Source organism: Camelus dromedarius, chromosome 4 (assembly GCF_036321535.1).
Source record: "Camelus dromedarius isolate mCamDro1 chromosome 4, mCamDro1.pat, whole genome shotgun sequence".
Lineage (NCBI taxonomy): Eukaryota > Metazoa > Chordata > Mammalia > Artiodactyla > Camelidae > Camelus > Camelus dromedarius.
The window spans coordinates 74,614,857-74,631,991 of NC_087439.1; the positions used below are offsets into that span (position 1 = coordinate 74,614,857).

Genomic DNA, 17,135 nt, shown 5'->3' on the forward strand with positions numbered 1-17,135 from the left:
AGAGGGAAGGAGGGGGAGAGGCAGGGAAGGCGGGGACCAGCCTGCCCCAGAGCTCTTTCCTGCAAAGAGAGGCTACTTCCCTTGTGCAAATGCACCCCTGACCTAATGTGCCTCTCTTGCTTTTGCAGCTTAGGTGTCGAAATTGCTAGTCAGGACCCTGGGAGGAGAAGAGATAAGCATTCCCAGTTAACATTGGAATTCATTTTCCCTTAGAAACAACATGGGGAGTATTCAAATTCTATAGTATTGTTATTTCTAATAGTGCTGTTGACAGTTACATAGTTCAGCTGTGTTCTGTGTTAAATAGCTCTTTGGGAGCAATTCCCGGTGTTTTCCAAATTACATATTAAATGTATCAACTGATTTTTCGAATATAATCCTTTCAGAGGCTGGAGATTGTGTGTCCACTAGTATGCTATTCCTGTTGAGTGATTCTTATTTCAAGAGCCAAATTCAGTTTGAAATGAGTCACACGTGGGATTCAGTCCATGGGCATTTAATTACGAAAATGAAAAAAGACTTCCTTTTAAGGTTCAATTCACCAAGGTAGCCTGAAATATCAGGACTCCAATAATAGTTTGATTTATTACAGAGCATTTTATGGATAAATCATGTGATTTGTAGGTATTTGCTTTAAAAAATTGGCCTTTCATCAGCTTTTCTAGGAATTAAAATGTGTGTTTTCTTATCTATCTCTATGTATGATTTGTTTACTCCTTTTGCCTTATGCCAAAAGATAGGTAAATGTCATTTTAAGGTTTTTGAGTAAACTATGGAAATTTTCCATTGGAAGGTCTTATTTAATGTAGAGGCTTATAATGAGACTCATTATTTTTTAAGGGGGAGAAGTAATTAGGTTTATTTATTTATATTTTTATTTTTTAATGGAGGTACTTGGGATTGAACCCAGGGCCTCATGCATGCTAAGCACACACTCTACCACTGAGCTATAACCTCCCTCCAGACTCTTACGGTTTTGATTTGAATATGAAATTGAATCAGGTTGGCCTTGTAAAGGACGTGTTTGTCACAGAAATAAAACTGAAATTATGGAGTGGTACTCCCCATCTAGTTACTCCCTCTTTGACCCACAGGATTGTGCCATTTGCAACAGGCCCTGAACAGAATGCATTACATCCCTGAATACTTGGGTCTTGGGGTCTGGGCCTCTTCAGCAAAGGTGGAGCCACACCCCTTCCTCTCATGGATTGCAAAGATTGTGTTTTTGTTTTGTTTTGTTTTTGTTTTTTCAGAAAAATTACAACACTGTCAGAAAAACCTTTTAAAACTTATTATTTATTATTTTGTTCTAGTCTGTAGTCCTAATGGTGCGATGGAAGCCTCTTCCTTCAGAGGTGGTTTCTGAATTAATCTTTTATTTTAAACGTTGCTGCGTTCCTTTAATCTTCTCATTGTTTAGGCTGTTCTTAGCTTCTTTTCCATTGTCGTTTTCTCACTCTTTCTAACTTTCATTTTCCAACCTTTTGATTTCAGAGTCTCCAATAGCAAGGTTAAAAACAAACTCCCTCTCTTGAGATTTGTCCTGTCGGCGATGCCCTGACCACTTCTTTATTACGCTGCGAACTTGCCTTTTGAACATGGAGCTAGAAAACTTATTATCCAGTAATCTTGATGACAGGCAGGTTCTGCACCTTAAGATGAGAAGGGAAAAAATCTTAATTGCCCTCTAGTTCCTAAAGCCTTTACTGAATCCTAGGATGGCTATTTTAAGCTGAAGTAAAGACAGCTACAGATAACACACATAAAACATCCGGTCCATAAAACCTCATTGCTGTAGGAATTTAAAGAAACACTTAGACTCGCAAGGTGCTTTGGTAGAACGTTTGTAATAAGAGAACATTTACATTAATTATCCCTTTTGGTCCAGAGATGTTTTCTAAAATAACGTCTCATCTTTGTACTTACAGGTGTCTAGAGTTTCTGCTTCAAAATGATGCAGATCCGTCTATCCGGGACAAGGAGGGCTACAATAGCATACACTATGCTGCTGCCTATGGCCACAGACAGTGTCTGGAATTGGTGAGCTGCTTTGTCTTGTTTTGTTTTCTCTAACACACACACATACCCCCAAACCTGGAAATGCTGGTCTTAATCCCTCAGCGACGGCCCTCACTGCCTAATTAAGTTCCCGCTAGAAATCACTTGGAAGATACTCTGTGGTGAGTGATTAAATTGTTTCTCTTTACAATATGTAGATCTCTTTGTTCCATTTATGTCCATCCTAATCTCAGAGCTAACAATTGGTTTTTTCCACATTAACTTGGACTAGGAATTTTAGACCCCTGTGTGGACAGTTTGTATTTTGAAGATAATTTGGATGTATCAGATCAGCTTAGTGTATATCGCCAGAGCCACACTTAGCACCCCAGTAGTCAATAAGTGTCATAAGGTGACTTACATAACCATTAGGCATATGGGTTTGTCATGGTCCCACATTTGTAGTTTAGGGAAAGCAATTGGCAAGGGCATAGCCGCAGAATTTACTGGAATTTCTAAACCACTCCAAAAATTTAAACCTCAAGTGATCAAGAAACACCTGGGGGTTTGGAGTTTTAGAGAGAACTCCTCTGTTGGTATAGGTTACCGGACACAAACTCAAATGTCCAGAGGGACAGAAATATAAACAAGTGAAGTGAGGCCAAGTATAGAATGATAGGGAGTGGTGGGGATTGTGGCAAACAGAGAGGACATGTTTGTCTAGGGAAGAAACGGCTGGTCAGCTCTAGCTGATTAAGACCAGGTGGTACTGCATACTTAGGTTTGCTAGAACTCCAGTGTTTTAAGAGAAACTAGAAGTCTAGTTTTTTTAATGTAAAATTTCTTGTTTTGAAAATACTGGGTGGACTAGGAAGAAAATATATTGGATGAATGCTGCCTGCAGGCTGCCACTTGCCATCTCTTGAGCCTCGTCCTTGGTTCAGCTTCCTCAGCACACACAGGGTATCCCAGACTGACTGTCTAGTCCAGTGGTAGGCGCCACCTTCCTTACTGCACTCCAGCTCTTTTCCTTGTCCTTTTAAAGGAGAAGTCCTACTTTTCAGAGTTATTTAGGTGTGTTTGGGGAAACACTTTCACCTCATCAGCTGCACAGTTTTTTGAGAAATGCATGAGGCAGAAAGCCCAAGAGCTGTGGGTGTCCACACCTACTGGCAATGACAGTGTTGCCCCAGCGAGTTCCTTTACCGTTGGCCTTGCTGCTGGTTTTAAATAGTTCCACTTAGGGTCATTCTGACTATATTTCTTTTAACTATGAATTTCTTTTAACAGTTTGGAAATTAAAAGGTGATTATTCTCGTGGTGTTTTGTGTGTGTGTGTGTGTGTGTGTGTGTGGCATTTATTTTTGAATTATACCTGTATTTATCATTCTTGAAGATTTCCAAGTCTTCTTTTCCTAAGGTTCCTGTGGATGCTGTAAAGATTTCCTTGCTTGACCTTGGGGATGGCATTTTTTTTTTTCCCTCTAGTTTTTTTTGGTTTTTTGTTTTTTGGGTTTTTTTTGGTGAGGGAGAGGCAACTAATCTCTCTCTCTTTTTTTTTAATTGAAGTATAGTCACTTTACAATGTTGTGTTAATTTCTGGGGTACAGTATAGTGATTCAGTTATACATATGTATGTATTCTTTTTCATATTCTTTTTCATTATAGGCTATTACAAGATATTGAATATAGTTCCCTGTGCTGTACAGTAGGACCTTGTTGTTTTCCCTCTAGTTTTAATTCCATCATGGTTCCTCTTTCGGTTACCATGGCTGCATAACAAATTACCCTAAAAGCTAAAACAACAGTTATCATGTATCATCTCTCACTGTTTCTGTGGATCAGGAATTCAGGAGTGGCTTAGCTGAGAATTTCTAGTTAATGTCCTGTGAGATTACAGACAGTGTCTGGGGCTGGCAAAATCTCAAAGGCTTCTTCACTCATATGTCAATCACCTGGCTTGGAAGATTTAAATCTCTGACATTCCTTGGACCTCTCTATCTCTATGTGGTTTTCTCTAGTGTGGTGTTTTGAGAATAGCTGGAAATCTTGCATGGTGGCTCAGGCAGCCAAAGTCACCTGCCCTGGGAGAGACTGGGAGAGAATGGATGTGAGAGCAAGTGAAAGAAAGAGGTCTTATTACTTTTAATGATTTAGCCTTGAAGTTTACACTTCAGCTGCATCTATTCATTGCAACAGCCACAAAATCCAGAGAAGTGAAGTAGACTCCACCTTCCAAAGGGAGGCGCGTCAAGGGATTCATGGACATATTTTAAAACCACCCAGTTCCATAGGAAGATGTAGGAAGCCAGTGATTTCATAGCCTTCTATAAGATGGGTTTTAACGTAGAATCACAAATGACCAAGGGGCAGTGTCTTATCATACAGATGAGCAAAATAAACCACAGGGGCATTCACTGTGTTGTCCAAGCCATAGCTCTGGTCAGTGGAAGAAGTGGGACCATAAATCAGGATTCCTGATTTCAAAAAAAAATTTTTAGCACACCATGCTGCCTTCTATCGTAGGTCAAAGCTCTACCACCACCCAAGGCTTTTCAACATAGAGCAAAAGCTTGATAGGACTTGGTTAAGGTATGAGGCAATGTCACTTCTGCCTTCTAGCAGCAGTCATGGAAATTGATCTGGACCTATCAGCAAATAGGATTTGTGTTTAGATCCCACAAAGGAAGGCTCCTCACAAAGTATGTGTGTGTGTCTTTGTGTGTATGTGTGTGTATTAATCAGTCAGTGGCAGAGTGAAGTTTTATTTTAACGACTGCAACTACCCATATGAGCCTGTGTTCCAGAGTATACTTAAGAGATAGTTGTCTTTAATTGGTTTTCTCCATAAAAGCATATGTCATAATTGGACATATAAACTTTTATTTCAAAGTTTTCTTTATTAAAGTCTTGATAACGTGTACTGTTTTAAAATACTTTGTATAGTAACTCTGTGAATGATTATCCTGTAACAGCTCCTTTCTATGTAAATAATATATTGCACCTTATTTTAATTTTTCAGGGAAGCCATTTCAGGGCCATTATTTTTGTTATCCAATGAAAAGGTTTTCTGTCTACAGGAGGTTTCACAAGTTCTGTCTAATGAGATTACTCCCTTTGATTAGATCAACACTTGCCCTGTGTGATTTACGAAGAGATGATGATTCTTGGCAAATATAAAACATTCAAAAGCAGGTAGGGGGAAGTATTAATTAATCTTAATTTGCACTGGCAGCTGAAAAGGACCAGATGATTCATATAAATTGGTAGAAATGTCACCATGGTTTGCTTTTAGGAAGGAACCTCAGTGAGTCATTTATAACATAGATGGGCTGGAAATTCTCTCATTTTCTTGAATGATTATAGTTGGATAGAAAGTTCTATGTGTCTCCATTTTGGAATGCATCCTGAAATTCCTCTTGGGTGTCATTCAACTAAGCAAAGACCCTAAGCAGTCTATAAACATTCTTGTACCCTGCTCCCTTCCAATCAAAACAAAACGTAATCCTGGATTCTCTCTGAAGAGTGGCACCACAGAGCCAGACCACTGTAGGTGTCTTATCCCCATTGCTGGTCACCCAGCTGTGAATGGATTCGGGAGTGGATGGGACCACCATCAATTATGTTTATTGTGTGTTCACCACATGCTGGGAATTTGGCATACATCATGCCACTTAATTATTTTTTATTCCAGCTTTATTGAGATATGCTTGACATACAGCACTGTATAATTTTAAGGTATACAGCATAGTCACTTGTCTTACATATATTGTGAAATGAATACCACAGTAAGTTTAGTTAACATCTGCCATCTCCTATAGATACAAAAAAAAAGGAAACAAAGAAAGAAAAACAAATGTTTTTTACCTTGAAATGAGAATAAGGCCTGTTCTTGATAGCAGAGGTGGGCTTTTTTGAGGGGCACCTTTTCTAATTTAAACTCTCTCTCCCACTAGGACCACAATGCCCTCATATTCCTTAAAACTCCCATTTCTTTGGGTGCTTGATGCTAGGAAACTAAACCAATTAACCAATAGGCACCAGGAGGTACATTTCTTAAGACTCACCACCTCCAAAGCAGTCTTCGCCCCCAGCTCATGACACAAACACTCCAGTCCTCCTAGGGGTTATCCTTTTAACAAATTGTCCCTGATTCTCTGCTCAGTGCTAGAATTATGACAATGGAAGACGTGTTTCTGGTAGCTCTGAATGGCTTACTTGAGCCTGTGAACAGGAATTATGCAGGGAGACCTTTGTTGATAACACATTTCCTAGCCTATGTTTCTGGCCTATGGAAGAAATGGAGAGGGAAAAAGAGTATTTGTGGCCCCCAGGCCTTCCCTCGCAGAACAAGGCCTTTGCCCTCTGGGAGTTGGAGTAAGATTAAAGAGGATGGGTGGCCATCAGTGCCAGGGGATTTGTGAAGTCGGTAACATTTGTCTTTTGTTTCTCTTCCCAGAGAGCGATTACTGTGATGGTGCATATACTTAAATATGTATCATTAATTTTGATGCATATTTTATTCGACTCTGACACTTAACTTAGTGTGTGTTTACTTGGCATTCATGGTTTATGGCTCCTGTCTGTGGTCATAAGCTTAGAATTTGTAAACCATACTTTGTGTTCTATTTTGCTATAATCAAAAGGGAACGGAAATTGAGTGTTTTTTAAACTCTGTTTCCCTTATATAAAGTTCTATTGAAAACATTCCAGGAGCAAAAAAACTTCTAGAAGGTGGGATGAACCCCTTGGCCTTGACAGACTAGCCAAGGTTCAGAATTCTGCCAAATCTGCCCACTTAGGCCAGTGTTGATCAAAGATGTATGTACTGTGCGTGCAGACGAAATTCTGCCCACAGATGTATGCTGAGAGCTGTGATCAGTCATGTTCAATTGGGATCAAAATATCAAAGTGGAATGGAGGAGACTTGGCTAATAAAGCATCTTATGTCTGAATGAAACTTATGTTTGCATGGAGGAAGGCAGCTGGCCAAGGAGAGCTCTGTGCCTCCCTTTTCCCTATATCTGGAAGGCATTCTTACTGACTCTGAGGAGAAAAGTCAGAGAATCATGCCCCTATTTGGAATTTGTGAGTTTATATGGGCATACTCCTTTTTCTTTTCTAACATTAAAAATCTGTCCATGAAAGAAAGATATTTGTGGCTTTGTTATTGAAATGGAAACATGTATGTGCCAATATCATTATGTAAATTGCCTACAGAAGTTTAGGGAAATTGTTTGAAAACTCTAGGCCTCTGATTCAATTCAGTCCAAGATTTGACCATGCCAAATCACTTGGAATTTGGCAGCTTCCCTGGGACATTCTCCCCCTTTCACTGTTATGAGCTAACTTGAACTTCAACTGCGAGAGTATATGAGGGTGACAAAGGCCTCTGTGTGTATATTTTATGAGTTTCTGGGATTCTCTGAAGACAACTGTATCTTGGGCAACTGAGCACTGAAATTTTGCTGCTTTTAAAGGCTTCTTGTGTTTAGCACAGGACTTTAGGAAGTTGTTTTCACCTGGCTCTGTTTTAGATGTACTTACATTGGCAATGTCTAATTAAGCGTCTCAAGACTAAGAAAGCAAGGTTTAGAAGAGGGGTTTAAAAAAAGGAGAGCTACTAAGCAGTCAGCTGAGGACAAGATTAAAACCCAGGAAACTTGAACCCCAGCCCCAAACAAGTCTCTGATGGCCTTTTTCTGTCCTCGGAGGTGCAGCTAAGGAATGGACCTGGGGGGTGTACATGACCTCCCAATGGGCCGACTTCCAGTGGGCAGTGGCAACTGCAACAATGCTAGTCTTATTTTTATTCTAGTTAATTAAATTAAAGAGAAACATAAAATCTTATGGGGAACTCTTCATTAATGGAGGGAATTCAGATATGTTGATGTTGCTGGCAGCCTACTCACTGCTACGAATAAAAATATAAGCCCACAAACTTTGAACCAGAATTTGGATGTGAGCCTATGTTCAGGACATTGAAATAGACTAATATGTGACAAAATGTCCCATTTGTTTCTTTTTAATGAGCAAAAAAGAATTTTTTTGTCTTTACCATGAGTGAATTTGGCAGTTGATAAAAGAACCATTCAATAGGATGTATTAAAATAAGCAATTTCAGTTTTGCCTTCAGTCAAGGGCCCAGGACAATGGGGCTATTGCCCCCACATTTCAAAATCAGATACTAGTTTTCAACCCGTGACCCCCTTGTCCATTTACGAAGTTGGAGGGCAGAGAGCAGGTTTCTTTGGAGATGGTTCTGCTTCAAATCCCACCATCTCTCCGCTGCCCCTATAGCAGGGGAGAAAGGACGCTTTCTCCTGATCCCAAGTCCAGTGAGAGAAATTTCAAGGAGATTGCTTGGATATCTAATACGTGTCCCACACACTTTAGAAGACTGAATGGACTGGCATGTGATAAATCTAAAAACAATCGCTCTGATTTGCGCTTGCTTGCCAGGAAGTTAAATAAAGAGGGCTGTGATTGAGAAATACTCTACCCCCACCAATGATAGGTCAAGAGTCTATGTTTCCTAATGTGCAAATGTGAGCTAAGGGCTAATGATAGCCTGGGGTTCTCTTGGATGCTATTCAAGAGGGCCTGCCTGGGAGAGTGGGGAGATGCAGGACATCCACCCAGGAAAGGAACTTCAGACAAGAGGCCCCAGCTATGAGAAGTTGTTGGAGAACCTTGAATAAGCATCTAAGAGACAGTTTTAAACATCTGAGCCGATCGGAGGATCACACCCAGAAGGGTGCCAGGGAGTAAACCATTGTCCCTGTCCCCTTTGTGTCCTCTTTTCCCCTCTTCTCTTCAGTCCTGGGGAAGGCAGAGGCAGCCAAGAGGGAAAAAGAGGAGAAGCTGTAGTCTGGGGAAGAGAGAAGTCAGACTTGTCTCCTTCCCCACTTGGGGGGTGGTGGGAGAGAAGCTTCAACATTCAGTAGCATTCAGAGTTTGTGTTACTCTGCTGGAACAGACATTTTAGTTACTAATATGAAGTTATGTTTGTGACTGAGTGCTCAGAGAACTTTTTTTTTTTGCTGGAGATTTTATCTGAGAGGGCAGGAAAAGAAGTAGCCTCATAAAGATTAGAGGAGTAAAGGAAAGAAACAATAAAGTTATTGCTTGGGTATACACCGTGACTCACTGGTTCAACACAAAGTCACACGCTTAGAGTCATTGTTTTAGGAAACATTAACAATCAACTGTAAAGAAAAAGAACCAATCATCCTTTCAATACACATGAATTTAAATATCAACTTCTTAAAACATAGGTTCAAGTAATGCCAAGCACTTATCAGGTTCCAGAAATTGTTGAACAAATGAGTTACATTTATGAGTGATTAAGCTTGACCTAGAAATAAGACTTAAATGCTAGTTTATAAGTATTGTGATTTTCTGTTAGGAAGGGATTTCATAGAATCCACAGGTGAGAGAGAAAATGAAAGTGTACTTTTCTGTGTTTGGCGTTTTTGTTAGATTTGATTAGTTCCCAGTACCAACTCCAAATTTTATTGCAACTGCTTCTGTATTTTTTCTCTTCTTCAAGATCTGAAAAGCTGTACCAATGTGTCAAATTGGTATGGAGACATCTACAGAATTAAAGTTACACACACACATTTTCTATAATTTCTTTAGATGGCTAGTCAGCACTAAGGAGTTCAAAGAAGAGGAATCATTGCTCCTGAAGAGGGAGCTTCTAAGGAATCCATGACGTAGCAGAAAGGAAGCTTTCTTAAAGAGAATGTAACTTAAATGTTAGCCTAAAAAAAAAGGTTAATCTGGCCTTTTCTTCCCGCCTTCTTTTCCTCCTCCCTCTTCCCTTCCTTCCTTCCTTTCCTCCTACTCAGTTATAGGCCGACTAGGCAGGCCTGAACAGGGTAGGAAAGCAGTCCAGTTGGAGCTGGAGCCCAATGAGAAGGATGTCAGGAAAGCAAGGGGAGGGTCCTAGATGTGTATGCACTAAACAACAGAGCTGTAATATACATGAAACAAAAACTAATGAAAGATAGAGAAATCCACTATTACAGTTGGAGACTTTAGCACTTCTCTCTCAACAATTGATAGAATAACTAGGCAGAAAATCATCAAGCAAATAGAAAAACTCAATAATATCATCAACTAAGGGATCCAATCAACATTTATAGGACATTTCACCCAACAACATAATGCATATTTTTTCAAGTGTCCATGATATCCTGAACCATAAAACAAACCTCAACAAAAGTGAAAGAATTGGAATCATATAGAGTGTGTTCTTCCTCATCAATGAAATAAAACTAGAAACCAAAACAGAAAGATACCAGGAAGATCTCCAATACTTGGAAATGAAACAACAGATTTCTAAATAACCCACAGGTCAAAGAGAACATCTCAGGGAAATCTCCAAAACTGCACTGAACTGAATGGGAATGAAAATACAACAAATCAAAATTTGGGGACACAAATTAGTGCTGGAAAAAATTAATAGCACCGAATGCTTACATTAGAAAAGAGGAAAAGTCTCAAGTCAATAATCTAAATTTCCACCTTAAGAGACTAGAAAAAGCAGAGCAAGATAAACTCAAAATAAGCATAAAAGGGAAATAATAGAGATAGGAACATCAATGAATAAAACAGAAAAGAGAAAACAATGGAGAAAATCAATGAAACAAAGATCTGGTTCTTTGAAAAAAATCAACAAATTGACGAACTTCCAAAAGACTAAGTAGGGGTGGGTAGGGAGGGAGTGGAAGGACAAAGTACCAACATCAGAAATGAAGCAGGGTATATTACTACAGATCTTGTAGATGTTAAAAAATAATAAATAAATATTATGAGGAACTCTACGCACATAAATTTGACAGCTTCAATGAAATGGTTTAATTCATCAAAAACCTACAACTTACCAATATTAAGTACTGATCATTTGAATAGCTTATAACTATTTAAAAAACTGAATTTAAAAACTCTCCCAAAAGAAATCTCCAGGTGCAGATGATTTCACTGGAGAATTCTACCAAATATTTAAGGAAAAATTAATACCAATTCTATACAATCTCTTTTGAAAAATAGAAAAGGAGGAAACGCTTTTTAATTCATATGTGAAGCTAATACCCTGATATCAAAGCCAAACAAATGTAATACCAAAAAAGGAGAAATATATACATGTGTGTATATATATGTGTGTGTATATATATACATATATATATTGCATATATATATGCAAAAATCCTTCAGTATTAACAAGTAGAATTCAGTAATATATATGAAGAATTATATACTATAACCAAGTGGAATTTATTACAGGAAAAGCCTACACTGATATTTGAACATCAGTCAGTGTAATTCATCATATTAACAGGCTAAAGAAGAAAAATCACATGATTGTATCAAACAATGCAGAAAAAGTATTTGACAAAATTCAATACCCACTTATAATTTTTTTAAAAAATTCTCAGAAAAAAGGAATGGAGGGGAACTTCTTCAACTTGGTAAGGAACATTTAACAACTTGATAAAGAACAGCTAACGTTCTTAATGGTAAAAGACTAAATACTTTCCCCTTAAACCAGGAATAAGGCAAGGATATCTGCTTTCACTACTCTTATTTGACATTGTGCTAGAAGTTCTAGCTATAGCAGTAAGGCAAGAAAAGGCATAAAGATCAGAAAGCAAAAAATAAAACTTTTCATTTTTGCTGATGACATGATTGTCTATATAGAAAATTATAAGGAAACAAGAAAAAGATCCTAGAAATTATAAATGATTTCAGCAAGGTCACAGGATGCAAGATAAACATACCAAAATCAACTGCATTTCAGTATACTAGAAATGAATATATGGACATCAAATTAAAATATAGTATTATTTACAACTGCCAAAAAATGAAATATTGAACATGTATGCTGAAAACTGCAAAATACTGATGAAAGAAATCAGAGAAGATCTAAAAGAAATGGAGAGACTGTGTTCATGGATTGGAAGCCTTAGCATAATAAAGGTGTCAGTTTTCCCTAAAGTAATCTGTAGATTTAATGAAATTCCTTTCAAAATAACAGCAAAGTTTTTTTATACTAGAGGTATATTTTTCTAAAATTTGTATGAGATGGCAAAGAAACTAGAATAGGTAAAACAAAGTGGGAAAATTTAGTTTACCCAATTTCAAGACTTATTGTATAGCCACGATAATCAAGACTGTGAGGTGTTGGCAGAGGGATAGATACATAGATCTGTGGAACCTAACAGCTAACCCAGACGTAGACCCACACAAATACACCCAATTGATTTTTGACAAAGGTGCAAAAGCCATTCAACAGAGGAAATGTAGAGTTTTCAACAAAGAGTGCTAGAGCAATTGGACAGCATAGGCAAACAAAAATGGTTAAAGGTAAAACATAAAACATAGGAAAAAATCTTCAGGATCTAAGACCAGGCAAAGAGTTTTTGAGACCAATGTTTTTAAAAAAAAAGATCTATAAATTGGACTTCATAAAAATTAAAAACTTTTGTGAAAGACTCTTAAGAGAATGAAAAACAAGGTACAGACTGGGAGAAAATATTTGCAAACCACATGTCTGACAAAGGGGCAATATAGAAAGAATTCTCAAAACTTGGCAGGTAAATAATCCCATTAGAAAGTGAGCAAAAGACATTAACAAATATTTCTCTAAAGAAGGTATACAAATGGAAAGTAAGCTCATGAAAAGATGTTCAACATCATGAGCCATTAGGAAAACGTGAATAATTAAAACCACAGTGAGATAGCTATCAGAATGGCTAAAATAAAAAAGCAATGACGACACCAAATTCTGGTGAGGCTGTAGAGAAAATAGGTCATTTGTGTATCGCCAGTGGCAATGTAAAATGGTACAGTCACTCTGCAGAGCAGTTTGGCAGTTTCTTAGAAAGCTAAATATGCCGCCAACATATGATCCAGCAGTTGCACTCCTGGGCATTTATCCTAGAGAAATGAAAACTCATGTTACGTAGAAATCTGTACACAGATGTTTATAGCAGCTTTATTTGTAATAGCTAAAAGCTGGAGAAAACCTAGATGTCTTCCAGTGGGCAAATGGTAAAACAAAAACAAACTGCAGTACATCCATACCGTGGAATACCCTACAGCAATAAAGGAACAAATTACTGATACATGCAACAACCTGGATAAATCTCCTGCATAATCTCCAGTTATGCTGAGTGAAGAAAGTCAATCCCAAAGGTTGCCCACTGTATGATTCCATTTACATAATGTTACTGAAATGACAGAATTAGAGAAATGGATTACAGATTAGTGAGTGCTTGCCACTTAAGAGATAGGAGAGGGTAGAGGTGGGAGGAAAGTGGGTGTGGCTATAAAAGGGCAACATGAGGGATCCACATGGATCTTACAATTGCACATGAATCGACAATTACCTCAAAAATAAGTTCAATTTTTTTTTCCTTTTTCAGTTTTATTAGGTAGAATTATTACAGTTTGACTACACATATACATTATATTGCATGGAAACACGTATACACAATATACTGCACATTTGTTTTTAGTTTATATGTATGTACTGATCATTGTTTCTAAGAACAGATTAGAGCTTTAGCTTTTTAAACTTATATAGTTATCAAGGGAATAAAGCCAACCACAAAATAAGAATCAACAGAATGCGGTAATCCAATCATAAAGGACAATCAAATGTGCTTACACATATTCAGCAAATCAGTCATCTAAGTTATAAATAATAAGTAGTTCATTTGTGTATCTAAGGATAACTCAACCTTTTTAGAAGAAAATGGAAATCTTGTAAGTGAAGCTGATTAACCCTCAGCTTGATTGCTTTAATGAAGACCTGCTGTGGAAATCCCGGTGGAAAATTATGTCAGAATGTTCTACTTTTGCCATTAGACTGTGTGCTCTTTGAGAATAAAGACATTCCCACCCCCCTTTTCTGTAGTCCAGCAGAGTGGCATGGTGTGCAGCCCCTAGAACCAGACCAAATTCTGATTCTGCTTTTTACTAACGTTGTGACCTTGGATGATCTCTCTGTGCCTTAGTTCCCTCATCTGTAAAATGTGCAGTAATGATAGTACCCACCCTACAGGGTTGTTCTGAGGATTTGATAGTTGAGTACATGTAACGTGCCTAGAATAGTGCCTAGCATGTAGTAAGCCGTTAACTTAATGTCTTTGCACCCCTAGTATCTAAATCCGTGTTCAGCATTCAGTAGGTGCTCTGTGTTTGTTTACTGTAGTGGGTTAACATAAAGATATAACTATGCAGCTTAAAATATATAACACTTTTTTCTGCAAAAAATTTAGCTTTTGATTGTTTTATGTTTCTGATATTAAAATCAGCTTGCATTCCTCTAACATAAGCAGCAACGGGAAGAAGCAGGCAAGAAGTATTAGGACCACCAAGGTGATGAAACCAGCCTTGGGTTAAATCTTGTCTTTGGGTTTTTTCTTGCTCTCTTTTTAAAAGTTTTTTAATTTTTAATTTTATTTTTAGTGAAGTATAGTTGATTTACAATGTTATGCTAGTTTTTTGTGTATAGCCTAGTAATTCAGTTATACATATGTATTCTTTTTCATTATAGGTTATCACAAGATATTGAATATAGTTTCCTGTGCTATACAGTAGGACCTTGTTTTTTACCAATTTATACACAGTAGTTTGTATCTGCAAATCCCACACTCCTAATTTATTCCCTGCTTTCTCTTTGGTAACCATAAGTTTGTTTTCTGTCTATGAGTCTGTTTCTGTTTTGTAAATAAGTTTATTTGTGCCATTTTTTTAGATTCCACATATAAGTGGTATCATATATTTGTCTTTATCTGACTGACCTCACTTAGTATGATGCTCAGTATCACTAATTATCAGAGAAATGCAAATCAAAACTACAGTGGGGTATCACCTCACACTGGTCAGAATGGCCATCATTCAAAAGTCCACAAACGATAAATGCTGGAGAGGGTGTGGAGAAGAGGGAACCCTCCTACCCTGTTGGTGAGAAGGTAGTTTGGTGCAGCCACTATGGAAAACAGTATGGAGATTCCTTAAAAAACTAAAAATAGACTTACCATATGATCCAGCAATGCCACTTCTGGGTATATCCAGAGAAAACTCCAATTCAAAAAGATACATGCACCCCAATGTTCATAGCAGCACTATTTACAATAGCCAAGACATGGAAGCAACCTAAATGTCCATTGACAGATAACTGGATAAAGAAGATGTGGTGTGTGTGTGTATGTGTGTGTATATATATATATATATATATATATACAATGGAATACTACCCGGCCATAATAAAGAATAAAATAATGCCATTTGCAGCAACGTGGATGGACCTAGAGATTATCATACTAAGTGAAGTAGATACTGTCTTTGAATAAGCCCCTAGTTCAGTTATCTATGTGTGTGATCTAAGAGTCAGCTTTAACCACTACCACCTTGAATGTAAGTTGTTCAACATCTAAACTACACCAGCTCTTAGAATGACCACCCTATTCAGAACTCAGTAAACATGGCTCCGGTACACAGCCCGGCCCACACAGCTGTACACTCAAGTAGTGTCTGCTCCAGGATGGACTCTGGAAGCTGATCTCTTAACTCATTCCCCTGGAGGAAGCTTTCGAATCTGTATCTCTAACCTCAGTCCTCTCCAAGGTCCAGGCTCATCTATCAGTGGCCAGGTAGATACCTCCATCCAGAGGTCCTTGGGATTCTAAACGTTATGGCACCAAATTTCATGGAACTTTGACTAACAATTTAAGGTCTTCAGATCCATAGTCCTTAAAAGAATCAATCCCTCATGCAAAACAAAACCCTAATTCTCTTTAAAAGCCTTTTCTTGTGGGGGACAAGTTTAACAACTATGCTTATTATTATTCTTTTAGATTTGCTTTTATTGAGGTAACAGTGGCTTATAACATCATGTCAGTTTCACATGTACATTACATTTCTACTTCTGTATGCCCTACAGTGTGCTCACCACCAAAATTTAGTTTCCACTCATCACCATACAGTTGATTCCTTTTATTCATTTGCTCTCCCCACCCACCCCTTCCCCTCTGATAATTACTACTCCTTCCATTGTATCTACATTCACCTGGTAGTTTTATGTGCAGCTCTTGCTTAAGGCTATTTATGTGATACAGGAAGTTCCCTAACTCCTAAATATCTCTATTCCATCATATAGGAAACAAGGGCTTTCATTTAACAACAAATAGCTGAGTGCCTACCACGTACCAAGTGCCATTCTAAATGCTTGAGACATACAACCATGCTTATTTTTTAATAAAGTCAGAATAGTGAACATTTATTACAAGCACATTGGGCTAGGCCCTATGCCTGCATCATCGCCCTTAATTCTCACAACAACACTGTGAAATAACTTTTAAACCCATATTTCACACGTGTGTATCCAAAAGCACAAAGAAATTGAGTAACCTGCCCTGCGTCTTACAGCTAGTGTGGCAGAGAAGCAGGACTCAAACCCGTGTTTATCTTACTCTAAATTCCAAGCTTTTAACCATATGCTTTACTGTCTGGAGGACTGGGAAACTCCAGACTTTAATGAGAGACAAAGCTCTTTTAGAGCATCTGAATTCACATCAACCAAGACAGTGATGTCATACCAAGATACCCCTGAGATGAACAGTCTTTGGGCTTTGTCAAAGGGAAGCTGGAGGACTCAAGAGGATGCCAGTAACAGTTATGTCTGTGTCATCCATTCTCTGGAAAGCCTCATCTTGGCTAGCTGTCTGCATTTTCTTTGTCTGTCACGAGAACAGAACCACCTTACAGCGTTCCCCACCCTATGAGGGGTAAAACCACCCCAGCTACAGTTTCCAAGTACATCCCAGTGTTGGAAATCTGCAGTGCTAACCCCTGGACTTCAGTAAGTATTTTTATAAAAGCACTTTTACTTGGGCCCAGCCTTCCTCCTGAAATCTCTGTTCAGTGTCTTTGTAACAGCTGCTATCAGCTTGGCCTGACTCTCCTTGTGATGACAGCTGCCAGGGATGACCCTTTCCAGCTGGGGGTGGAGTGAGTCGGGGCAAGGGGGTGTGACTTCCCAGCAAGATTGTTTCTCCAAAGATGCTTTATCCTTGGCAGCTGCCGAAGTCTCCTCACTTCTGAAGTCTAGACCGGGTCCCTCT

At 38.3% G+C, this 17,135-nt stretch overlaps 1 protein-coding gene across 4 annotated transcripts in view; it reads left to right on the top strand.

The window, feature by feature from the left end:
• The window catches only part of ANKRD44 (ankyrin repeat domain 44), a 284,704-nt gene that overhangs the window by 199,149 nt on the left and 68,420 nt on the right, over positions 1 to 17,135 (top strand). For all 4 annotated transcript variants that reach the window (XM_031452073.2, XM_031452076.2, XM_031452075.2 and 1 more), the window contains exon 16: positions 1,929 to 2,040. In XM_031452073.2, the coding sequence (XP_031307933.1) occupies positions 1,929 to 2,040 (112 nt within the window). The remainder of the gene's footprint in view (positions 1 to 1,928; positions 2,041 to 17,135) is intronic.